Source organism: Photinus pyralis, unplaced genomic scaffold (assembly GCF_008802855.1).
Source record: "Photinus pyralis isolate 1611_PpyrPB1 unplaced genomic scaffold, Ppyr1.3 Ppyr1.4_LG9, whole genome shotgun sequence".
Lineage (NCBI taxonomy): Eukaryota > Metazoa > Arthropoda > Insecta > Coleoptera > Lampyridae > Photinus > Photinus pyralis.
In genome coordinates, this window is record NW_022170878.1 from 7,190,497 (window position 1) to 7,215,759 (window position 25,263).

Consider the following 25,263-nt stretch of genomic DNA (forward strand, 5'->3'; position numbering starts at 1 on the left):
AGAACTAATATCAGGAGAGCATAACTTTTACGTTTTAGAGACACGACAATTTGAAAAACTTTTTCAGTAAATCTTCATAAGTAAGAAGTACCTGTGATCCTGATACAACAATTTTAGAATTATTTGTATCAAGATATCCTACTGATTTAGAAATTGTCACCTCGTTTTTAGTTCTGTGATCCGCATACCAGATTACATAATATAAATTGGCATCAGGTGCGCATAATATTTGAGGTGTTTCTACGATCCCGATAGAATCATTTTTATCAGGAAAGCATATTTCAAGTGTCAACTCTATTAAGCTTGATGCCATTTTTAAACTTGCATCGGATAATCTACTACTTAAGATTCTGTCAACCTCTTGCTTTTCTTATCCTGATACCGTTTTTAAGAAGGTTGTATGAGAAAAACGTAATACTTACGAAGGTGTCATCATTGTGTTTCTATAACTTTGAATTGGTATCAGGAGAGCATAATTGTTGCGTTTCTGTGACTTTAAGCAGAAAAAACATACTACTTAAGTGTTTGTGCGAAGAAGTTCTTGTCAGTGAGTTTTTATACCCTTGAGTTTATGTGACCCTGATATCATAATCGTTAAAAATATTATCGCCCTGCGTATGGTTCTGGAGATGTTTTGTGCTTCTGTGATTCTGGTATGAGCGGTTTTAATAAAAAATGTGTATCAGGAGAACAGGCATTGGCTAATCAACGTCAGATGATAGGGGATCGGCTTACCGCAGGTCGAGGACTTCCCAAGATCTTCGCCTTCAGCTCCATCGGTTCTCCCTCGTCGACGCCCTCATTGCGATCGAAGTGCTTGCCGAAAGCCGGCGCCGTTTGCGTTAGCGTTATCGCGGCCGTCGTCTCCGCCTCGCCCGCGCAGTTGACCGCCATCGCCTTGTACTGACCGGAATCCTCCTTGTGGTAACCGGTGATCGTTAGGCTACTGGTGACCTGCGTGTCCGCCTTGGTCTCGATCCGATGGCGATCGTCCTCCTGAAGCGGAACCCCGTTGAAGAACCACTTTATTTCGGGTTTCGGCAGGCCATCGGCGCGCACCATCAGAGTGATCTCACCGTAATCGTCGACCTGCGCGTCGGTAATCGAGGTAATGAAGTAGGGCTTTTCGGCTAGAATTTCGCTCGATTAATAACCTGGCATGAGTATAGTTAAAATAGAGAAAGAGAGATAGAGAAAGAGACACACGGCTATATACAGAGCGTCAAAGTCTACTGAGCATCAAAAAGCTGGTAGGCAAGTACTAATTGCTTTGTCACTTACTCAAAGGCTCAGCTTCTTCTGTAAATATAAAATGTAGTGTAGAGTTGAGTGTTTGACTGGTTACAAGGAGGGGGGGTACTTACTTATGGTCCGTAGCTTCGCTTCGGCGATTCTTTCGCCCACGTTGTTCTTTGCGCGCACTTGATACCTTCCTTCGTCGCCCATTCGCACGTTGGGTATCACGAGTTTGTAAGTCTCGTTTTCGGCGTCCTCGACGATCTCCAGCCCGTGACCCGGCTCCACGACGTTGCCGTCCTTATGCCACGTGACCGTCGGCGCGGGATTCGCGCGGACCTTAACGGTGAACTCGGCCGCGTTACCCGGCACGATGGCGACGTCTTGCGGACCGTCGATCTCCGGCCGGAAGACGATCGTCAGCTGGGCGCTGCACTCGCACTCGCCCCACTTGTTTTTCGCCTTGCTGGTGTAGGTGCCCTCGTTCTCCGGTTCGCCTGCAATGGACTCGTTATCGCGGAAAAGCCGGGTCGTACTCACTCTTCGGTATCGTCATCGAGTAGGTGCACTCCTTGAGACCGTTTTCAATCTCTCGATCTTCGCTGTCGAGAACGATGTTAAAGGTCTCGTACTGCTTTGGGGTTATTTCCGTGCCGTTGACGCACCAGGTTATTTCGGGGACCGGGTCGCCGGTCACGACCGCCGAGAGCTTCGATGGGCTTCGTTTGACCGTGGTCTGGTCGTGGAGCGGCTCCACGACCTTGGGCCGCCTGAGCTCGCCTTCGGCTAAACATTTTTTTTAGTATCGGGGTCACGCGAGCGACCAACTTACGTAAGAGCGTGAGGGTGGCCTGCTGTTTGACCGCTCCCATGGGATTGCTGACCGTGCACTCGTAAACCCCCGCGTCTTTGATGTCTAACTTCTTGATCTCGAGCTTGTACTCGTTACCGACGTTCGTGATCTTGAAGTGGGAGTCGGGCTTGAGTATTTTTCCGTCCAAGGTCCACACGGCTGATGGCCTCGGATTTCCCATCGCCTCCATTGAGTAACAGACGTCCAGGGATTCGTACTGGGTTTTGTCGCCGAACGTGGAACCGAGCATGGTGGGAGTAGCTGCAAACATGGCGTTTAAGTGGGGTGGATTACTAAGTGGGCGGAGTATCAGGTGGGTACTTACCGAAGGTCGGTTGAGGGTTAGTGAAGCGAAACACGTGTTAGTTACATTCTGCGTGGGGTTGCTGCTAACTAAGCGTCTTACTAAACACAGCTACGAGAGGTTATGTTCGTGTTAACGGAGTGTATTGTGCTGACACCTGTGAAAAATACCTTCGCTAATCTTCTCACTTTCTTTGCCGATGTCCTCCACCAGGCTTCTTTGCCTTTGTGCTTTGGTAAGCAAGCTTTCCAGCTCACTGTTCTCTGGCTCGGTCAATTCCTTGACTCCCTTTTGGCTGCCTTGCCTCTCGAATGCGGTCTCCTTCACTTTCTGCGCTTGGTTTGCATTTTCGATCACTTCTGCTTCTTCTTCAACTAATTTTTTACCCCCTTTCTGACTGGATTGCCTTTCTAACGGCGCCTCCTTCACTTTCTGCGCTTGGTTTACATTTTCGACCACTGCTGCTTCCTCCTTGGCCCCCTTTTGGCTGATTTGCCTCTCAAACGCAGCCTCTTGGACTTTTTGTGCTTGGTTTTCATTTTCGACCACTGTTGCTTCTTCTTCAACCAAAGTTTTAACCCCCTTTTGACTGGTTTGCCTTTCATATGCGGTCTCTTTCACCTGATGCGGCTCATTAGCATCCTCCACCAGTGTTGCTTCCTGCTTTTGGACTGGTTTCTTCAGAGGTTTCTCTTCACTAGGCTTTTCTTCATTTTCTTCAATTTCGAACCAAGCGGGCTGTTTCGACTCCGTCAGTTTCGCGTCGGATTTGAGCAGCGTTGGTTCAGAAGCAGGAACCTCCTCAACAGGCGTGGTCAATACTTCGGATATTTGGATGGTATCAACCTGTACGGATTTGCCGGGACCCGGCGGTTCCTCGACGATGTGGTCCAATTTTCCTTGGCTAACGACTTCCGGCTTTTCTTTCTTGGTCACGCGCGCTTGTTGTGCGATATCCGGCGAAATGGGCTCTTCCACTATGGGCTCTGGGCTATCAACTTGGTTTTTGACTATTTCTACAGTGTGTTTGGCGCTTAGTACACCTGAGTAAAAGAAAGTGTGTGTGTGGGAAAAGCTATTTCAAGCACCTATCCATTAGGTGTTGCTACTGTACCTTTGGAATCGACCGGCTTCTTGGTCTCTTCAATTGTCACCTCAACTATTTTGCACGGCATGGTCTCTTCGATGGCATCAGTGGTCATCACCTCTGCAATTGTTTAGTGATGACAAAGAAAACAACAGATTGGTCTCAAAAAATGTTGCTGTTGCATACACAGACAGCCAAAAAACAGTTTTTGCAACTTACGAAACGATGGGAAAAGGGTACTCACTTTGCACGGTAACAAAACTCTTGCTACTAACTGTTCCTAGCGAATTGGTGACCACTACCTCGTATTCCCCCTGCTCCTCGTACTTGATTAGGTTGACGGCCAAATTATACGTCTCGTGCCTTTGCGTGTCCCTGGTGATCTTAATTCGGGCATCGGCATTGACCTCGCGCCCATTTCTCAGCCATTTCACGCTTGGTTCGGGGCACGCCTCAATTTCCACCTCCAAGTGTAACGTAGAGCCTTCGTCGACCGTAGTATCCTGCAGCTGCCGAATGAACCTCGGTTTACCTGCAAACCCAGTGTCTAATACCAAACCGGTTGTAAACCGACTCACAGTTAACGACGAGCTTGGCGCTCGTCTCCGTCTCCCCCAGCTCATTGATCACTTTGCACTTGTACTGGCCCGAAAGGCTACTGGTGACCTCCTTTATCACCAATTTACAGCCGTCATCAGACTCAATTCGCGTAAACTCCTTTCGCGACTCCATAATCTCAACCTCGTCCATGAACCACTTGTACGTCGGCTTGGGGAACGCGTCCACCGTAACCTCAAGCTCCACCTTCTCATTCTCGTTCACAGTCATATCCTTCAAGCGCTTAGTAATAGTCGGCGCTCTCTTAACGTCGACCTTGCAGTCAGTCTCAACGGATCCGTAGATATTCTTCGCCTTAAACTTGTAGCGCGACGAATCAGTGGTCACGGCTCCCGTAATTTTCAACATGTACTCATCCCCGTCCTTTTTAATAACGTAGTGCTCATCGGATTTGATTTCGACCTCATCTTTATACCAAGTAACCTCGGGCGCCGGCCTCGACTCGACCTCCACAACGAGCTTCACCTCCTCCTCCTGCGAAACGACGCGATCGCCTCCGATCTTCTTCGTCAGTCTCGGCTCGCAGTGAACGTCCACGTTCCAGAACTTGGACACCTCGGAGATCTCGTTCGACGCGACGACCGAGTACGATCCCGAATCGGTAATCTTACCCTTCTCGATCACGAGCGTGTAAATCTCCTCCCGCTCGATTATCTTGACGCGCTCGGTCGTCTTGATCTCCTGCCCGTCCCTGTAGAAGTGCACGGACGGCCTCGGCAGGCCCTCGATCTCCACAGGTATCTCGATCTTGATGTCGGCCGCCACGGAGACGTCCTCGAGTTTCGTCTTGATCTTCGGCGGCACCTTCACGTTCAAGGTCATCTCGACGGTGTCGCTGCCGAGCTCGTTTTGCGCCGACGCCTGGTAGACGCCCGCGTCTTCCTTTTGGACGTCTTTGATCACCAGGGTCATGGTCTCCTCGTCCTCGTACAAGAACCTGTAAGCAAAAAGAGCGTGGTTTCCAGGGGGGAGGGGGTCAAACTTACTTGTATTTGCCCGTGGGTGAGAGTGGCACGCCGTCGTGCTTCCACAGCACGTTCGGTTTTGGGTAACCCTTGACTTGGAGCTCGAGCATCGCCGAGCCGCCGGCCTGGACGATCGCCTCGCGTTTTTCCATAACGAGCTGTGGTTTCTCCGGTTCGCGGGCGAGCTGATTGAGCACACCTGGATTGGGGGGATGAGGTGTAAGTGGGGGGAAAGCACGCTTGGGGTAGTTTACCGTGGACGGTCAGTTCGGCGCTGCAACTGATGTGGCCGCTCGAGGTTTGGGCGACGCAAGTGTAGAGACCCGCGTCGTCGGGTCGCACGTGCTTGAAAAGCAGCGCGAGCGAGTCCTCGTCGTCGTCGAGAAGCACCTTGAAGCGCTCCTCGGGCGTGAAGGGCTTTCCGTCTTTCTTCCAGAGGAACGTGGGCTTGTCGGCGGGGTGGTGCAGTGCTTCAGGAGGCAGGTCCTCGAAAAGCTTCTTCGAGTCCGTCACTGTAACCGTGGCCTCCGAAACGGCATCTCCGTACGCGTTAGAGGCGATGCACTTGTAATTACCCCCATCCTCTACTTTCACTTCTGGTATCACCAACTCGTAAAACCCCCTTTCCGCTGCATCCTTCACCACGTGACAACGCTTGTTGCTTTCCCTAATCTTCACGTCATCCTTATAGCTGCAAACTCACGTTTACCCCCTGAGGGTGGTTCGCACAGACTTACAAAGTGACGGTTGGATGCGGATCTCCTTTGACTTTGACCATAAACCGGAGGTAAGTGTCCTCCAAGAGGTCGGTGTCCTTCAGCTGCACCAGGAAGACAGGCTTCTCGGTCTCGGCGCGCTCGGCTTTCTCCTGCTCTGTCACTAGATCATAAAACGGATGAGTAACGTCACCTCGCAAGTGGGCCCCACCCGCAAAAGCAAAAGATACTAACACTGAAGCACAATAAGCTGCGCAGAGCACGTGGTCTTTCCGAAAGGATTCGCGGCAACCGCGCTGTACAAGCCCGCGTCGCTAGCTTCGACCTCCGCAATTTCTAAGCGATGCACCTTATCCTTCTCCATTTTGATGATGCGAACGCGGTTCGACTGAGATAAAAGCTTATTGTCTTTTAACCAAGCAACATTGTCGGGAGCGACAGGTAAAGCGACTTCAAACACTGCGGCTTGTCCAGCTAATCGGAGATAACGTAAGCAACTCCAAAGGCTCTTTTTTTGTTTCGGGCTACTCACGCTCTACTGTCGATCCGGAGATCATCTTGATGTAGATCGGCTTGGTGTCGGGCGGGATCATTGGGCCGCTCGGTTCGCGGTTCAGTTTGAACTTCGTCACCGCGTCGCCCTCCTCGCTGGCGTCGACTGATGCCGTGGTACCTTCAGTTTCGACGAGTGTGGTCTCTGAAATTGTAACAACCCTTATTTTATCGCCCTCTATGTATCAAATCGAGGCCTACGAAATAGAAATTCTTGAACTATTGCCGCGAATGTTGGTTTGGAATCGTACTCTGATTAAAAAAATTCCCAGTATTTCGATATACGAATTTTCAGTCATATTGAATCATTCGTGCGTCCTTTCATATGCGCCATTGTCACACCCGTATATGGATTTCGCCGTATATTATTGCGTCCTGCAATGTTGCCAATGTTAATGCTCTGTCATTCCTCGTCTAATCGCATATTCAAGAGGACGTTGATCCGGCAGGAATTAATTTAATTATACGAGTCCAATTGCTTTTCCTTGTAAAGGTGTGGGACTCGGTATAAAATTTTGATTTTGGTTTTTGTCGACGTATGTCTCTATTGCAATTACTTGTATTGAATTTGTAAGGTAAAAGTAAATAATTATAAATAAATGAATGTTTTCTTATAAGTAATTGGTGATCGATTTCGCTTTTATTTAGCATATTCGGACCTTAGCGTCAATTAATAAAGGTTCGAAGATGCTAAATAAAAGCGAAATCGATCACGTATAAAAAAACATTCATTTATTACTATAATTACTTACTTTTACCTTATCTACAAATTAAACAATTTTATTGAAGAGAATCTTTTGAATTTTTACATTTTCGGAGATCAGCTCGGGGTTACGGAATAATGCAAAAAAATTAAAGTGTACGCTTGTAGTAAAAATTTGTTTTTAAATGCTGGGAATAGTATAAGAGACTTCACGTTTCAATTGAACCTCGCCAAGTGAATATTTACTGCCATTAAAGGGGGGTCAGCTGTTAACTATCGGCCAAAAATATTCAAAAGCGAAATTTAATTTGTTGATAACCAAATACCACCTTTTATGTTAAACAAATTTATTGAATAGAATTTTTTGAATTGTTATATTTTTAGAGATCAGCTCCATTATAATTAAACGTATCTGGACGCAACAATGTAGTTTCCGAATGGAGAGTATAATAATTGATATAAAAAGATGATTATCTTATCGAAATGATGTCTATAAATAGCTTACAGTGTTGCCACATGTTTGACGCAATAATATACCAACCTTGTAAAATGTAAACTTGAAAGCGTATACTAATTTACCGCCCCTAGCTGCAAAGTGCTGAACTAAAAATATACAACTTCGTACGAATTGCAACTATTATTCCGTCCACTACAAATTCGTTATCTCTTAATATCTCGAAAACGGCAAGAGATGTCTTTACCGGTGCATCCTTCGTTGATAGTATTTGAATGATAAAATGGCGGGAACATGGAAATACAGGCGATGCCTTTATTGCGTCCGATAATAATGTGCGTAATTGGTAAATGTATGGACGCAATACTGATAGAATATATATACTTATATCGTAGGCCTCGATCAAACTGATTTTAGCGGTGGCCTAACTTACTCACCTCTCATCGTAGTCTTTGTGCTCACCGCCTCCGATTCTTTCTGTACTAACTTGGACGAAGTCGTAGACGAAACCTCGCTTTGTGCTCTCTGGGTGGTCTCGGACACTTTGGTCTCCACCTTTGAGCTTTTCTGTTCCGCAACGATGCTCTCTAAAAATGTGAACGTTACAAATTTTAGGTGGGGTAGTAATGGGAAGAGGTGTCCCCATCGCTACTGGTGAGATGAACCGCCCCTCATGCACATGTAACTTACCGCCCGTCTGCACGTTAGCGCTAAGTGTCTCCAATTCTGTTTGGGCAGCGCTCGGCGCGTACTTCTTTCTCATTTCCGCCTCAATTCTCGCCTCCTCCTCGTCGTCCGGCTCGTTGGCCTTTTTCGAGTTCTGCGAGAGGTGCCTTTCGTACTTGGAGTACTTCGACAGTACGTCATCCTCGTCGCCCTGTCCCGAAACCGATCGCTTGTAAGAATCCCGCCGCTCGTACGACGCCTCCGCGTCCCCCTTTTTCGAGTATTTGCTCAGGAGAGACTCGCGAGTTTCGAAGTCATCGTCGCCGTACGACGTGAGTATCTTTCGTGTGTATTTGGAACCGTCCCCCTCGCCCAATTCGGTTGTGGAGAGTGTTTTTTTGCTTGTGTACTTCGAGCCGCCCAAATCGCCGCTCTCGATCGAGGTGACGCGCTTCTTACTGTAACTGTAGGAGTCGAGGTCCCCGCCGTCGGTCCCATACTTTCGGCTGTACGAGCTTAGGCCGTCGTCGAGATCGGACGACTCGCCGCGATATTTACGCGAGTAACTCGAACTACTGAGCTCTACGTCACCGTTACCCGCGTCGCTAATTGTCCGACGCGCTTTGTAAGTCGAACTGATCAGACCACTACCCACGTCCGAGTCAATCGAGTGTGTCCGCTTTGAGTAACTCGAGCTGAGCGAGGCGGAATCCCCGTGCCGCCCGTCCGTGGAGTACTTGCTCGCGATCGACTCGGCGCTGTACTTTCCGGCTGACGAGTACGTCGACTCGCCGCCGTACTTTGTAGAAATCGACTCGGCGCCGTATTTCGTCGACTCGGCGCCGTATTTACTGGAGAGGGACTCGTACCGCGACCCGCCGTCCGATCCGTACGACTGCTTTATCGATCTTCGACTGTACGAAGAATCGTACTCTTCTGCGAACGGAAATTAACCAGTTACTGTCTGCTAAACTAAGAGAGTAAAAGGCAAAAGAGACCTGCAAGGAACGATTTTAGCCACTGTTAGTGAGCGAAAAGAGAGACGACACGGTTAGTTGAGGTTATTTATTCCAAATTTTACTGGTTTTTTTTTACACACCTCCACCCCTCGAGGAGGAACTGAGCCCGCCGTATCTACGACTCATACTTTCGCTTTCTGAGGCGACCTCCTCGACGTTCTTTTCGGTTGTCTTCGCTTCCGCTTTTTTTGCCTCTAAGCCGGACTTGAGCGCGTTCGCTAATAGCTGTTGGGCCTCGCTCGCTTGAGGTGGAATGAACGGTTTGGGCTCGACCACAGTCTCGGTGATCAGAGTCGATTGTTCCGAAACTAGCTGGATGTCTTCGGACTGTTCCTCTAAGCAGACGAGGGTTAGGCGCAACTCAAACTAGACGACTTACCGATATCGCAGGTGAATTCGCGTATCTCCTTGAGCCAAAGTTCCTTGACGTGCTCCTGGTGCGCCTTCAATTTCAGCGAGTGGCCGCCTACCTTATCGATGAGCTCGAATGTGTCTTTGTCCGGATGGTCCTTGACGTCAACTTGTGTCAACTGCCGATTGGAGGTTAATTGGGGTTGGGCGCTGAAGGGGGCTTACTTTGATTATATCCTTGAGTTGGAAGACGGAGCGATCGTCTGAGACACGCCTGACTTTCGAGATGAGAACGCGCGGCTTGAAGAGGAAGAGGTAGCGTTCCTTGGTTGCGTTTGCGAATGTGACAGTAAACCAGTTGTGCAAGATGAGACGTCCAAGCTTGTGGATGCTTCCCTTGTAGCCTTCGATGCTCGAGATAAATTTGTCGTCTTCCGCCCGATGGGGGACGCTAAGCATCAACTCCAACGCCTTCTTTAAGTTGGCGCAGTCCTCTCCCAGGCACTCGGTATACCTTACCAGCTCCTATAATTCAAGAGGACACAGTGTAAACGTAAGCCATGAGACGATGAAAATGGTGACCCAGTACACCGCGATCCTATCGTTCATTAAGTACAAAAACGCGAGACATTTGTAGATGTCCCACAGCACCATCTGTTATTCGCAATTGTACAGGCACATGATCGAGTAAACGAGCACCACTAGGGCGGCTATGAAGAAGATGTCCTCGAGAGTGGAAGGTATCGTTAGTGGATATGATGTCATTTATACTGAAAATTTTGACATGGCAGGACAATGTGCCAAATTTTCAAAACTGTTTACTAGGAAAGCCTGATTTATTGTTGTGTCTGTCAATGAAAATGAAACCGAGGGGAAAATGGTTCATGTTTTGACTCATTGCTGCCTAAGCTTCCACTAGAATTACTTAGTCTTGTGTTTTTGGAATGTGATGGATTTACGCCCAACTCGTTAGGCATTATAGGTAATACAACCAGAGCTGGGCAGAATACTTTCAAAAAGTATTTGAATACTAAATGCTTTTACGTTCAGCACAAGCGAATACTAGATACAGATACATTGAAAAGTATTCAAATACTTAAAAAAAAGTATTCAAATACTTTAGAATGTATTCGAATACTTTCAAAAGACTATCGAGTCAAAAAGTTTCACTCCAGGATCGTTCGGTATACAGTTGTATCGGATTTTTATATTTGATTTTGTGACAATTAGTCTAAGAGCCAGTGAAAAGCAGACGCAACATATTTCAGTAAACCCTCAATTTTGTCCAAAGACTCTCTTATACTTACTGTTCATGAGTGGGGGACTATCTTAGCCAGATCGAGGTAGGTTGAGTGGCGCTCGGGTGAAACAGCTATAAAAATTTCACCATATTCGAAAGTATTTCAGTAAAGCTGCCATTGTTATATTTTAAATTATATCATTTCTTTTATTGGAAAATCACGATGGCAGATAGTTATGGCGGTTGTGAAGTCACGGCAGACGCTTCTCAAAATTGAAAAAAAAATTAATTTAAAAAATATTTCAGTAAATCTGAAATTTAAATATGTTATTCTTAACAGTATTTCTAGCTTACATTTATCACGGCAGACATTTTCATCGGTTATAACAATCTGGCAGACAGATAAAGTACCGCTCGAGCATACGTATACATGTGTACAGTAAGTAAGTACTTACCTACTTTTCTGTCAGTTTAATTAGCATGTTCTTGAATTTACTATTACCTACTATTATTAAGCATCCTCAGATCTAGCCTCAGATCCTTTATAGTTTTGTATTGTCGTCCGTCCGTCCGTCCGTGCTATAACTCTTTTTTTAAAGTGGCAGATCCTGTTGAAATTTGGTATACGGGTACTTTGGACATTAAGGACGGACGCTACTGATTTTCAGGAAAGTGGCTCAACAGGAACAAAAATTATTAATTTTTTTCTTAACATTCAATAGGTAATACAAAACTAATGCTTTTTGCTTTTAAAAAAATATATATTGTTCGATACATCCTGATGATGCTGATGGGACTTAAATTTACTGTAAGTCCCATCAGGATCATCTTCGTCATTAGATAGGATTAGAGCAAGATTTTGCAAACTGATTTTTTGGTATAAAATAAACCATTTCGAGACAGCCAATTGATTTAACCTTGGAGCAAACGATAAATGCAGATTCTGCAAGAAAACTCACAGGAATAGTTCATTTGACAGACTCAACATCTGCTCCTCAACGTTGGGCAAGGAGTCATGACATTCGCTCCACAATAATCACTCATGTTTTAGAGGAGTTAGGGATCGGAAAAAATCAAGACATTTCTGCAGAATGACAGTTGTCCAATATTAAAAAAAACTGCGACCAACTGGCGAAATTTGTTAATACTTTTGACCAGTACCTTAATACATTTATTACGAACTTGTCTGCAAATAAATTGTTTAATATTGCGTCTGGAAAAGCTGCTACGCTAGAATTTTCTTTTCAATGTTGAACAAATTGGCAATGGTCAAAGAGAAAAATTTATAGATGAATGTTCCGCTGATAGCAGTCGGGTTGAAAAATAAGTATTAAAAAAACACCTATCCATAATTTTACTAGCCTCATAGAAAAAAGAAAAAAAGTTAAATTAGGCGGAAAAGATTAAAATACAACGAAATTTGTTTGGACGTATGCTTGGGATTTCTATGGACCACAAAATCGATATTCTTAAAACGTTATCATATCCAATTACTTCTGTTTCTGATAAGTCAGTTCTTGCTAAAAATCTGGAAGCCAAAATTAGCCATAATCCGCCACCTTATACGGATGTATACTTAATCGATGGATTTTTTATATTACATTCTAATTTAATTTAATCATGCTTTCTTTAATAAGGGAAAAAAAGACCACTATCCTTGTTGAAAAAAATATTCCATTTCAAGGAGGCTTTACAGCTTTAGGTGATGTGATGTGATGTTTTTAAAAGCAAAAAGCATTAGTTTTGTATTGTTGAATGTTATTTAATTAATTAATTAATTAATTAATTAATAATTTTTGTTCCTGTTGAGCCACTTTTCTGAAAATCAGTAGCGTCCGTCCTTAATGCCCAAAGTACCCGTATACCAAATTTCAACACGTCTGCCACTTTAAAAAGGAGTGCTATAGCGCGGACGGACGGACGGACGACAATACAAAACTATAAAGGATCTGAGGCTAGATCTGAGGATCCTTAATAATAGTAGGTAATAGTAAATTCAAGAACATGCTGATTAAACTGACAGANCACGAGGAAAGTGGGAAGCGGTTAGTGAATGTAGTAGCCTTCGACAAGATCTGTTATTGATGGTTGAGTCGAAAGTGGCTAATAGAATACTGATCTGCCACACAAAAATGCGCTGAAGTCCCTCGATCTCAAACGAGGACTTTGATAATTTTTTTTTCAATTTTGAGAAGCGTCTGCCGTGACTTCACAACCGCCATAACTATCTGCCATCGTAATTTTCCAATAAAAGAAATGATATAATTTAAAATATATCAATGGCAGCTTTACTGAAATACTTTCGAATATGGTGAAATTTTTATAGCTGTTTCACCCGAGGGCCACTCAACCTACCTCGATCTGGCTAAGCTAGTCCCCCACTCATGAACAGTAAGTATAAGAGAGTCTTTGGACAAAATTGAGGGTTTACTGAAATAGGGTTTACTGAAATATGTTGGGTCTGCTTTTCACTGGCTCTTAGACTAAATGGAAACTTTCCCTAAACATTTCTAAATTGTTCTCAAATATTTGAATAACATAAAAGTACTGCCTTTTTTTGAGAACGGAAAAAATTGTCTCAGATCGACCCAGAAGAAAATTTTCTTATAGAATGTGGCCTGTAGAATCCATAATTTCAAACAGTTCCAAGATTGGGCTACTAGTTCAAAAGTTACGGCACTTTGAATTTTCTTTCGAAATTGGTTTCTAGTGTATAACTTTCGATTGAGAAGTCTGATCGAAAAAGTACGAATTGTTTTGGATTCTACGCCCCAAAATTAATAAGAAAAAGTGTTTTCTCAAGAAATTTTGGTGTAGTGATTTTTGGTAAAAAAGGAAGGTTATACACTGCCTTTTTTTGGTCCCCGAAAAAAAATTGTCTCAGATCGACCCGGAAAAAAATTTTCTTATAGAATGTGGCCTGTAGAATCCATAATTTCAAACAGTTCCAAGATTGGGCTACTAGTTCAAAAGTTACAGCCCTTTGAATTTTCTTTCGAAATTGGTTTCTAGTCTATAACTTTTGATTGAGAAGTCTGATCGAAAAAGTACGAATTGTTTTGGATTCTACGCACCAAAATTAATAAGAAAAAGTGTTTTCCCGAGAAATTTTGGTGTAGTCGATTTTTGGTAAAAAAGGAAGGTTATACACTGCCTTTTTTTGAGCCCCGAAAAAAAATTGTCTCAGATCGACCCGGAAAAAAATTTTCTTATAGAATGTGGCCTGTAGAATCCATAATTTCAAACAGTTCCAAGATTGGGCTACTAGTTCAAAAGTTACAGCCCTTTGAATTTTTTTTCGAAATTGGTTTCTAGTCTATAACTTTTGATTGAGAAGTCTGATCGAAAAAGTACGAATTGTTTTGGATTCTACGCACCCAAATTAATAAGAAAAAGTGTTTTCCCGAGAAATTTTGGTGTAGTCGATTTTTGGTAAAAAAGGAAGGTTATACACTGCCTTTTTTTGAGCCCCGAAAAAAAAATTGTCTCAGATCGACCCGGAACAAAAATATTGGCCTGTAGAATCCATAATATTCCAAGAAAGTGTGCCTGTAAATCCATAATTTCAAACAGTTCCAAGATTGGGCTACTAGTTCAAAAGTTACAGCCCTTTGAATTTTTTTTTCGAAATTGGTTTCTAGTCTATAACTTTTGATTGAGAAGTCTAATCGAAAAAGTACGAATTGTTTTGGATTCTACGCCTCAAAATTAATAAGAAAAAGTGTTTTCTCAAGAAATTTTGGTGTAGTGATTTTTGGTAAAAAAAGGAAGGTTATACACTGCCTTTTTTTGAGCCCCGAAAAAAAATTGTCAGATCGACCCGGAAAAAAATTTTCTTATAGAATGTGGCCTGTAGAATCCATAATTTTACTATTACTCTGAATGTAGTTGAGTCTCAGTTATAATTTTTTTGTGAGATATTCTAATGACTGTATAGAGCATTTTGCAAAATTTTCACTTGTCAGTCCCTTTTCAGATATTCATCGAAGAAAATTGACATTAACACGCTTTCGGCCATTTCTGAAAAGTCATAGAAAAAAAAGGAGTGCATTCTCTAGACTAAAACTTTTGCTGCAAGTAGTATTATAAGTACTCAACACAGTAATAATATATTATTAGTAAGTCTCTTCTTCTTCCTTAGAATCTATATGGTCTTAAAGTGTAACGATTCACTAATTTTTTTAAATTTTTTTGAGAATGGTTCCGACTGACTTTCTTGCATGGTAGAGAAATTAAAATAATGTAAGTTTGAGATCATTTCATGCTGAACATACACGTTGTTGAATTATTTTGACCCCGTTGTAAATTAGAATATAAAAAACAGGAAAACCAAGATATTTCGAAAACTATCAGAGATAGGAATAGGACATTATTATCAATTGTTGAAGGTTTTTGGAGGAGCTGAATGATGACAGAAAAATATACAGGGTGTTCCATTTAAAAAAAAGTGAGATTTTTTAATATGAAGTTTTGTAACTTTGGATCTAGAGCTGTAAGCTATTTTTTTAATGTTTCAAAGTAGATGTATTTATTTGACTTTTACTTAACCAAGGATAAAAGTTATAAAACCTGGAATCAAAATTTAAGTAATAATTTTGACAATATACTGACGCTTGCAATTGCCCAAGTTTTCTTAAAAATCGAATTATCTTTAAAACTACTAGCGTTTCGGGTATTAACCATATAATAAAAAAAGACGTACAATTACACGTAGAATTCAAAAATGCATTCAAATACAGGGGGTTCTATTTCAAAAAATGTACCATTTGGGCGGGACCATTAAAGTTTGTTGACGAATATTAAACACACTTAGAGAACGTTAAAGACCTTTTATGTCTCTGAACAGGTATCCAAGGCAGCGTGATGGAAACCTCCAGGCTCTTGAGTTTGTTAAAATCCTTTAGAAAATTATACATCCTACTAACTTGTATTTTAAAGGCCCGTTAAACGTGAGAAAGGCCTCTGAAACCAGTCAAAAACATCAAAAGAGGAATGTTTGTTTTAAAAAAAACGAATTGCTCGTTTGAAGCTTGAGAGTAAAACGGCCTACACACTATGCGATATGTCGGTACAACTCAAGTACTTTCGACCGTCAGACTGTGGGCCATTACGTCAGTTTGGTGACGTCCCTTTGAGTTTACTGAGGTGATGCTTTCAGAAGGTTGATAGGTGGGTGGTGTGCGTCAGCGGCGACTGACATGTCTCATTGCTTCTGGAAGGAAAATTCGAATTCGAGCAATGTGCAAAGTTCCAAATTAAATCGGGTGCCACGTCACCTGTCGATTTGCAATTTTGCCAGATAAATTGACATTTTTAATCTTTTTTCTGTTTGCTCTTCTCGAAATAGCTCAACATTTTTGTGTATCGCGGAAAGTTAACGTTCCGTGTTTACAATGTTCTGTTTATCTGCATCTAATCAGGAACGGTGCCAAAGACGCGCCCCTAGCGAGCAATATTTTAATTGCGCCGAGCAATTTTATTCATTGCCGGTAAGCGGGTGATTATCGAAATGGGTCACCGTTTTCTATTTTGGACGCGTTCTAAAAATAAAAAAATGTTTTCGACTGGCGCGCTTTCTGTAATATGACATTCCATTGCGCCTTTATTAGTCAATTGCGCGTCATCCTTCTTCAACAGGTTGCTTTGAGGTTAGCAGAGAAAAACTCACCTTCAGCAGCAGCTGGTAGTCGTTGATGCGTTGTATCGGAAGCTTCAGGTGTTCGGAGAGGGTTTTGTCGTCGTCCAATTCTTGTGACAACTCCTGAAAACAGCGCAATTTTCGATTAGCCCCACTACGCCGGTGACATTTGGGCCGAGTTTTCGAGCGGAGCGGCTGCCAGAGGTGAAATTGTAAACATCTAAAATTATTCCGATTGCAATTCGAAATTTGGGTGAACGACTTGATATATGGGATCGAGTTTTTCGGCGATATGATTCAGTTTTGATGCGTTTCCGTTTTAAAATTAAACCAGAAAGCCTCCGCACGTATGTATATTTAGCGGTGAATTGACGCTATATATACATTTTTTGACAAAGCCGCACGAAATTTTGGCCACAAGCTGGACGGATCGATTTTTTTAATTGGCACGGGCCGTTAATTGCGCGAGCCTACCTGTTGATTGCGGGGCGAAATTCGCGTGAGGTCAAAACGGCGGAAGGTTAGGTGCAGTTAGCGGACGCGTAATAACTGGACGTTAGCGCCGCGACGCTCGCCGTCCCCGGCTATACTTAGCGTTTAGGAGGAGTCGACTCGGATATCAGTCTCACGTTTTACCTCGCGCGCATAAAATTTTCATTCAACAGCAGCGGTCCCCGATCGCACCCCTGAGCGAACCCCTACGCTCGGGCGCCCGATTGAAATAAGCGCGAAGGCCGTCTGTCGCATTCGCCAAACTCATACTCACGTCGAAATGGTCCCTGGCAATGTCGCAGCTGTCCAAGAAGGATTGCGCCAGAGGCTCGTCGGCGTAGTAATTCACGTGCTTGTCAAAGTCGCGCTCTAAGCGTAAGAAGGCCTTCCCTAACAGATTAGGCTCGTTGGCGTAGTACTTTACGCCCTCCATTAACACCCTGCAAAAGAGGGGGTTGAATTGGAAACCAAGCGAGCGAAGAAGTTACGTTCGATGGAAGTCGGCGATTTCGACGAGACCCCCGAAAACCAGCTGCAAATTGTCGCGAATGATCTTTGGAATCTTCGCGTTCTCGCTTCGTATCAGGTACTGTTGGACCACGTAGTCCAGGTCCTTGACGAACTCCTGCTCGGTCTCGACAAGCTCCTTGACGACCGCCTGCCGCCTGAAAGCGGCGTCGCCAGGTAGGCCGGTTCCCGGTACCGGCTCATCGATGCTCTGCAGAATGTGGCAGGGCACTCGGCCCTCCTTCTTCTCGCCTTTGGTCTGGCGCACCAACCACCTGCAAGTCAGCGGTTAACTAGGCAGCCGAACCGGAAGTGGCACACCTGGCGTTCAGCTGACTCCTGGTCGGTGAGTATCTGGAGCTGAAATGTTTCCGCTGCGGCTTCACCGACAGTTTGTGCTTGGCCGCGGTGCTATCCAGCAGTTTTCCCGAAGCAACATCCAAGGCTGGATCCAACTTCAGTCGTCTGCAACGGAAGCAGGTCATCACCAAGCAAAACCACCACCAGAGCCACTTACTTCGCAGACCTCGCCGGATCATCCGTGTCGATGAGCTCGACCGTTTCGCCTTCGACGACGGTCAGCTCATCGGGAGCGCTCGCCGTATACGACTGCCAAGCGACCAGAACCTCACCTTTACTCTTAAGAAGAAGCGATTAGGAGAGAGTTAGAGACAAAACAGGTGTAAACCTACAGGTTGTCTTAGAGTGAAATGCATAGTGGTGGTGGGGGGTGTTAGCTGTTCATGTTCGTCCGTGAATCAAGAAATTTGGAATGTTGTGTGTGCAGGTGCCAATTCACTGCAAAAACGTATACCCAGTTAATTTTTCACGTGTTAAAGAGTTGCACAAGCGTTTGGCCCTAACCTTTGCAAACTTGAAGCAAAAAACAGAAAAACACCTACCTCCTCATCAGCGGCTCCACCCTTAGCGGCCATTTCTTCTGGAAACAAAGCGAAAGCGTTTTAGACACAACGTGATTGACATCATTTAAAATAGTGCCCCGGAAAATTGATCTATATAAAGAGTGGGGCAATCGCTTAAATATCAAATGCATTTGGTTGCACGCCAAAAATACCCGAAAAAATACCTACCACTCAGTTTTTGGGGCAAATTTTGACTTACGCATTCAGAGTAACCTCAAGGAATCGTTTGACATTTGACGTGCGCGCTCCCAAAAATAGCGTCGAGGGTGTGTTTTTTTTTTGGTGGGGGAGGGCGAAACGCACCGGGACGAATAATTATTGCACTTCTAACTCGAAACACTCTTATTAATCATGACTATAAATACGGGACGAGGGGGAAAAATTGCTCCCGAATGTTAAACTCGCGCCAATCGTTGAAAGCTAACTGCCCACTTCAGTTGTAGATCATTGTAGTTATTCTTGTCAGCTGCGTTTAATTTTCTTAATTTAAACTCAATTAGTCCCGATATCTCGTTTTAACTAATTAATTCGGTGACAAACGTTCCGGGGGTTTCGCGTGGCGCAATTCGGCGCGATGGTGGGGTTTCGGAAGTTGAGTTTGGCGAATTTTAAGCGATTTCGTGTAGTCGCGGGGCGCCTGGCGTCTTGCCAAAACTGATAGGTATTTACACAAAATTTATGCGCCGGAATCGTATCCTTCGATTACGTTCGTAAAACTGTTAAGGCACAGGTCTTGGGCAAAAAATGGCCCTGAAACATAAAATACGGTGACTACTTGCCCCAGCTAAAAATACAGAGGTCTGTTTTGCAATTTTCCAAATTGTACTGCCACGTCATGCATAGAACCTGATTTTGAAATAAGCGATGGAGCGACCATTTAATTCGGAGCTGGAAAGTATCAGGAAATCGGCACCTTCGAAGAACTTGCCCAGACTCCCAACAGGCAAAGATAAGAAGGCAAATTACGCATTTAATTTTTAAGTACAAATTATTTGCGCCATTTCAAATCAACTTCCGCTGCAAACCCTTAAAGAAAACCGACCAATACTTCATACAATTCAAGGAATAGAATCGGTGTTAAGTTCTTTAATAGTATCGCCCTTCCTTGAAAAATGCTCCCTCCAAGGAAAGTAGAAAACTGGGTCGCTTTTAAAGTGATACATTGCTTTCGTACAACATTATCCTTCGTTGTATAGAGATTTGTACACCGAGGGGTCTGGGGGGTATTCCAAGTAAGGGAAAATTCAACGACTCTATCCCTACAATCATTATTATCACAAACGATATACGGGGGTATTTCTTTTAATACAATAAGGGACATAGTTTCTGTTTTAGCTGCTATGTCGCCTCGTCTCGCCTTGTTGGGACGGCAAAGTTATTGAAACTATAAAACGTCATTGCCGAGGTGAGGCGGCGCAGGCGCCGAAGCTATAATCCGTATTGTATTTCTTTTAATACAATAAGAAACATATAGCTTCGGTTTCGGAGGCTACGCCTCTTCGCCTGCCCTATTGTGACGGAAACATTGTGGAAACTAAAATGTCATTTATTTCCGGGGGATGGTGATAGGGCGAGGCAAGGCGGCGCAGCCGCCGAAGCCGAAGCTATGTCCCCTATTGTATGTCGTATAATACAATAAGGAACATCGTTTCGGTTTTGGCTGCTATGTCGCCTCGTCTCGCCTTGCTGGGACGGCACAGTTATTCAAACTATAAAACGTCATTGCCGAGATGAGGCGGCGCAGGCGCCGAAGCCGAAGCTATAATCCGTATTGTATTTCTTTTAATACAATAAGAAACATATAGCTTCGGTTTCGGAGGCTACGCCTCTTCGCCTGCCCTATTGTGACGGAAACATTGTGGAAACTAAAATGTCATTTATTTCCGGGGGATGGTCATAGGGCGAGGCAAGGCGGCGCAGCCGCCGAAGCCGAAGCTATGTCCCCTATTGTATGTCGTATAATACAATAAGGAACATCGTTTCGGTTTTGGCTGCTATGTCGCCTCGTCTCGCCTTGCTGGGACGGCACAGTTATTCAAACTATAAAACGTCATTGCCGAGATGAGGCGGCGCAGGCGCCGAAGCCGAAGCTATAATCCGTATTGTATTTCTTTTAATACAATAAGAAACATATAGCTTCGGTTTCGGAGGCTACGCCTCTTCGCCTGCCCTATTGTGACGGAAACATTGTGGAAACTAAAATGTCATTTATTTCCGGGGGATGGTGATAGGGCGAGGCAAGGCGGCGCAGCCGCCGAAGCCGAAGCTATGTCCCCTATTGTATGTCGTATAATACAATAAGGAACATCGTTTCGGTTTTGGCTGCTATGTCGCCTCGTCTCGCCTTGCTGGGACGGCACAGTTATTCAAACTATAAAACGTCATTGCCGAGATGAGGCGGCGCAGGCGCCGAAGCCGAAGCTATAATCCGTATTGTATTTCTTTTAATACAATAAGAAACATATAGCTTCGGTTTCGGAGGCTACGCCTCTTCGCCTGCCCTATTGTGACGGAAACATTGTGGAAACTAAAATGTCATTTATTTCCGGGGGATGGTCATAGGGCGAGGCAAGGCGGCGCAGCCGCCGAAGCCGAAGCTATGTCCCCTATTGTATGTCGTATAATACAATAAGGAACATCGTTTCGGTTTTGGCTGCTATGTCGCCTCGTCTCGCCTTGCTGGGACGGCACAGTTATTCAAACTATAAAACGTCATTGCCGAGATGAGGCGGCGCAGGCGCCGAAGCCGAAGCTATAATCCCTATTGTATTTCTTGTAATACAATAAGAAACATATAGCATCGGCTTCGGAGGCTACGCCTCCTCGCCTCGCCCTATTATGACGGAAATATTGTGGAAACTAAAACGTCATTTCCGAGGGATGGTCATAGGGCGAGGCGAAGCCGAAGCTATGTCCCCTATTGTATGTCTTTTAATATAATAAAGGGACGTAGTTTCGGTTTTGGCTGCTATGTCGCCTCGTCTCGCCTTGTTGGGACGGCAAAGTTATTGAAACTAAAACGTCATTGCCGAGGTGAGGCGGCGCCGAAGCTATAATCCCTATTGTATTTCTTTTAATACAATAAGAAACATATAGCTTCGGCTTCGGAGGCTACGCCTCCTCGCCTCGCTCTATTGTGACGGAAATATTGTGGAAACTAAAACGTCATTTCCGAGGGATGGTCATAGGGCGAGGCGAGGCGGCGCAGCCGCCGAAGCCGAAGGTATGTCTCCTATTGTATGTCTTTTAATACAATAAAGGGACATAGTTTCGGTTTTGGCTGCTATGTCGCCTCGTCTCGCCTTGTTGGGACGGCAAAGTTATTGAAACTAAAACGTCATTGCCGAGGCGAGGCGGCGCAGGCGCCGAAGCTATAATCTCTATTGTATTTCTTTTAATGCAATAAGAAACATATAGCTTCGGCTTCCTCGCCTCGCCCCATTATGACAGAAGTATTGTGGAAACTAAAACGACATTTCCGGGGGATGATCATAGAGCGAGGCAAAGCGGCGGAGGGGGGGGGGGTCCATCCTATTGAACTGTGTCTGAGTCTTTGGCTCAAGGGGGCAACCTGACATCACAATAGAGGTTCTGGAGCACTCAAAGTTGGGGGTGCGCCACGTACCTACCTATGCGGCGAAAGTTATCGTAGAACCTGGGAGTTAAGTACACTTCAGTGTGTTTGATTGGAGAAACAGCAGTCCCCTGGGCAAGCAGAAAACAACAGTGCGTAGCGCTAACCTACCGCAGAGCCTGAACTAATTGCTGCAGGTGAGACTGCGAAGGATGTCGTGTGGTTACAGGAAAAAAGGAGAGATGAGATGACGAAGCCAAGTCTGAAAATCGACAATATCGGCTGTATTGATCTAATTCAAAGTGAGCTGATTAACAGACGAATGAAGCACATCGAAATGAGATTCTTCTGGATTCGAGATTTGGTAGCTGATGGGCGATTAGATATTGAGCATGTCGTAACTGAGAATCACCTAGCGGACATTATGACAAAGAAGATTGACTCGGTGGCCGTGTTTGAGTCTCCGAAGCCGCATTGGGGTTTGCAGTTTTAAAAACACGAAATAGGTCTTAAGCATTTCAAGGGCAAGTGTTGAGAATATTGTGGATTGTGGCCTCATTATATGTAGTAGCTGTAAAAATTGTGTTGGTTGCTATAGTAATAGTAGTTGTTGACTTTTAATATTTAACAATAGAAAAATATTAAAATTGTAACTGAATCTCGTTTATTTAACTTTGAATTAAAGAAGCCTTCAATATTCTACCAATTCTACTGTTTTTTGTTTGGAATCTGATGATTACAACAGGGATAACTTTGGAATATTCTCCAAGCTCAATTATCTAAATGATCACCCTGTATTTAGTGCCGGTGACAAGCAAAATTCGCGAGCGCTGGCAAGTGGCAACACTGTAAAGTAAAACCACAGCTTACTTACTAAGCTGTGGTAAAACATTACATAACCTAAACCTAACCCTACTTTTTGTTCTGGAAACTCGAAAAGCCCCTATGCCCCAAAAAGACCCCTGCAAGCGGTTTGCCTGTAAAATTCAAGAGTGTCTTTCAGGTACGAATCCCCTCACGACTCCAAAATCCTCCTGGTAACCGTATTTTGTAGCGAACAACTACCAAGAATCCGCGTGCAGAGAAGCCTTCGAGGAGATGAGACAATGCTGCATTAAGTGGAAGGAGCATAGTTTCGTTTGTCAGGGCGTGAAAACGGAAACCCCGTACACGATTAGCACGACGACGTCATGAATTACCGCGACAAGATCAAGAAGCAAACCTGGATCCATCGTAACCCGAGAATATTCGTTTGGGTTACCACAGTTACGGCTGTCAGCATCTTGTTTTCGCGTGTGATTTACGATTCGATCTACACCCGCGATCTTCCCAGCCTGGAGGAATTGAGCAAAGATCGTAGTAAACGGTTCGGTCGTTAAATGGAAGCCGTGCGAAAGGCCAAGGACCGTTTTAGACAGTATCCGTTAGTGTTAGGTAAATGTAGGAAGGAGGCCGGTAGTTATGCGAAGTGCGTTCTCGCGAAGGACTCTGTGAACGTAAACGATTGTGCTCGAGAGTTCGAGACGTTCAAGGCGTGTCTGCAGCAAGCGGCCGTTGGTTTGCGTACCAAACTGTAAAAATGCCGTCTCTGTGGCACAGATTTAAGTTGGTCGATTTTCGTTATCACCTTCTCCTCTCGTTCCTGATTCACCTCGCCCTAATTCACTACGGGAGATATCACGACGAAAGTTACCCGGTTCCATTCACCGACGTCGATTACAAGGTGTTCACGGACGCGGCGCGGTACGTCGCGAATTTCGAGTCGCCTTACAAACGGGACACTTATCGGTACACGCCGCTGGTCGCCTACCTTCTACTCCCCAACGTTTTGCTGTGCGATTATTTCGGTAAGTTGCTGTTTTCCGCCGTCAATATCGTCGTGGCCTTGCTGATACGCGAGATCGTTCGACACAACTTGCACGAGTTCGAGCGGTACAGGCAGAGCTGCGACGTGAACAAACTGCAGATCGTCGACGACAGGTCGATTAAGCGCAGACGCAAGAAGCACGGGAAGAGCGACGTCGACATCTCGGCGGACTTCGCGATGATCTTGTCGCTGTACAATCCGATGACGATCGCCATCGCCACGAGAGGTAATTGCGATTCGATTGCCGGAGTTCTCGTCCTCGCGACTCTGTACGTCGTGCAAATTTGGAAAAATTCGTTCGTCGCCGGTATTTTACACGGCGTCGCGGTACACGTACGTCTTTACCCGATAGCGTTCAGTCTAGCGCTCTTTATGCACTTGAGCGAGTTCGCCTTTTACTCGCATAGCCATCGACTGTCGGCCGTTGTCAAACCCGCGAAGGGCAAGAACAAGAAGATACAGTTAAAAGGGGGCGAGAACGCCCTGGACTCGAGCTGTAGGCGAACGGTGTTTAAACTCGAGTACCTGTACTACTTGATCCCGAATCGAGAGCAGTTCAAGCTGGTAGTCGGCTGCATCACGTCACTGTCCACTTTGATTGGCGCCTTCTATTTGCTCTACGGGGAGAAATTCCTGCACGAGACGTACGTGTATCACCTGACCCGAAAGGACACCCGTCACAACTTCTCCATGTACTTCTATCTGCAGTACCTAACGGCGGGAATCAAAAACGTCGGCTTCTGGCAAAATCTCCTGACGATCCTCCCGCAGGTAATTTTGCTCCTCGTGTTCTCGGTACGTTACGGCTTGAACAGGCTCTCGTTAAACTTTGCGTTTCTCGCGTTGACGATAGTAATGGTCGCGTATAATACGGTGCTGACTTCGCAGTACTTCGTCTGGATCTTGGTCATTTTGCCGCTGTGCGTTTGGCAGATACAGATGTCGAAGAAGTCCGCTCTGTTCTTGGTGACGATTTGGTTCATCGCCCAGGCCGCCTGGTTGTTGCCCGCTTATTTCCTGGAGTTCCAAGGTCACAATACGTTCATGTTCGTGTGGGTGCAAAGTATCTCGTTTTTTTGCGCCAATATGGCCATTTTGGGACGGATTATTAAGTGCTATATGGTAGGAAAGGTCCAGAAAGTTAGTTAGACTGCGGTAGTGTGCCAGTGTTGTAGTTATTTATAGCAGTAGACTTTGTAAATTTATATGCATTCATTAAATATTGTCACTTTAAGCTTGTCATTTCATTTTCTCATGGGCTCCAACCCAAGTAAACAAGTTAAAAAGTAATCGTAAACGATTTACATGAAGCGCATTTCCACTTGCATTCATTTCCCATTATTGTAAGATGCAACTTCTATTAAAATCGTAAAAATCCGGCCACAAATATGAAAGATAGCGTTGCACATGGGCAATCCATTTTTGACGTGCTACTTCAATTTCAGTTTATGAGAAGAATTTCATTTCAATGCTTTTCTAAATAAGAAAGTTGGAACTG

At 44.7% G+C, this 25,263-nt stretch overlaps 2 protein-coding genes across 12 annotated transcripts in view; one reads left to right on the plus strand and one right to left on the minus strand.

Moving 5' to 3' along the window:
• Positions 1–18,764, minus strand: part of LOC116180647 (obscurin) — a 39,871-nt gene extending 21,107 nt beyond the window's left edge. The window contains exons 1-27 of one of the 11 annotated variants that reach the window (XM_031500740.1): positions 18,493–18,764; positions 18,304–18,341; positions 18,094–18,199; positions 17,919–18,040; positions 17,723–17,866; positions 17,383–17,676; positions 17,169–17,334; positions 16,433–16,525; positions 9,750–10,049; positions 9,553–9,703; positions 9,254–9,508; positions 8,179–9,090; positions 7,926–8,075; positions 6,312–6,476; positions 6,014–6,253; positions 5,801–5,942; positions 5,318–5,754; positions 5,085–5,262; positions 4,059–5,035; positions 3,725–4,012; positions 3,508–3,600; positions 2,564–3,436; positions 2,069–2,350; positions 1,777–2,022; positions 1,365–1,733; positions 1,282–1,299; positions 736–1,130 (exon numbers count right to left, since the gene is read on the minus strand). In XM_031500740.1, coding sequence (XP_031356600.1) covers positions 736–1,130; positions 1,282–1,299; positions 1,365–1,733; positions 1,777–2,022; positions 2,069–2,350; positions 2,564–3,436; positions 3,508–3,600; positions 3,725–4,012; positions 4,059–5,035; positions 5,085–5,262; positions 5,318–5,754; positions 5,801–5,942; positions 6,014–6,253; positions 6,312–6,476; positions 7,926–8,075; positions 8,179–9,090; positions 9,254–9,508; positions 9,553–9,703; positions 9,750–10,049; positions 16,433–16,525; positions 17,169–17,334; positions 17,383–17,676; positions 17,723–17,866; positions 17,919–18,040; positions 18,094–18,117 — 7,314 coding nt within the window. In that variant the 5' untranslated portion in view covers positions 18,118–18,199; positions 18,304–18,341; positions 18,493–18,764. Of the gene's footprint in view, positions 1–735; positions 1,131–1,281; positions 1,300–1,364; positions 1,734–1,776; positions 2,023–2,068; positions 2,351–2,563; positions 3,437–3,507; positions 3,601–3,724; positions 4,013–4,058; positions 5,036–5,084; positions 5,263–5,317; positions 5,755–5,800; positions 5,943–6,013; positions 6,254–6,311; positions 6,477–7,925; positions 8,076–8,178; positions 9,091–9,253; positions 9,509–9,552; positions 9,704–9,749; positions 10,050–16,432; positions 16,526–16,876; positions 17,023–17,168; positions 17,335–17,382; positions 17,677–17,722; positions 17,867–17,918; positions 18,041–18,093; positions 18,200–18,303; positions 18,342–18,492 lie in introns of those variants that run through there. The other 10 variants (XM_031500736.1, XM_031500737.1, XM_031500739.1 and 7 more) reach the window with 10 other exon arrangements.
• Positions 18,765–23,332: 4,568 nt separating this feature from the next.
• LOC116180816 (GPI mannosyltransferase 1-like) lies at positions 23,333–24,999 on the plus strand. The gene has a single exon (XM_031500951.1). The coding sequence runs from the start codon at positions 23,478–23,480 to the stop codon at positions 24,912–24,914; it is 1,437 nt and encodes a 478-aa protein (XP_031356811.1). The 5' UTR covers positions 23,333–23,477; the 3' UTR covers positions 24,915–24,999.
• Positions 25,000–25,263: the final 264 nt, after the last annotated feature.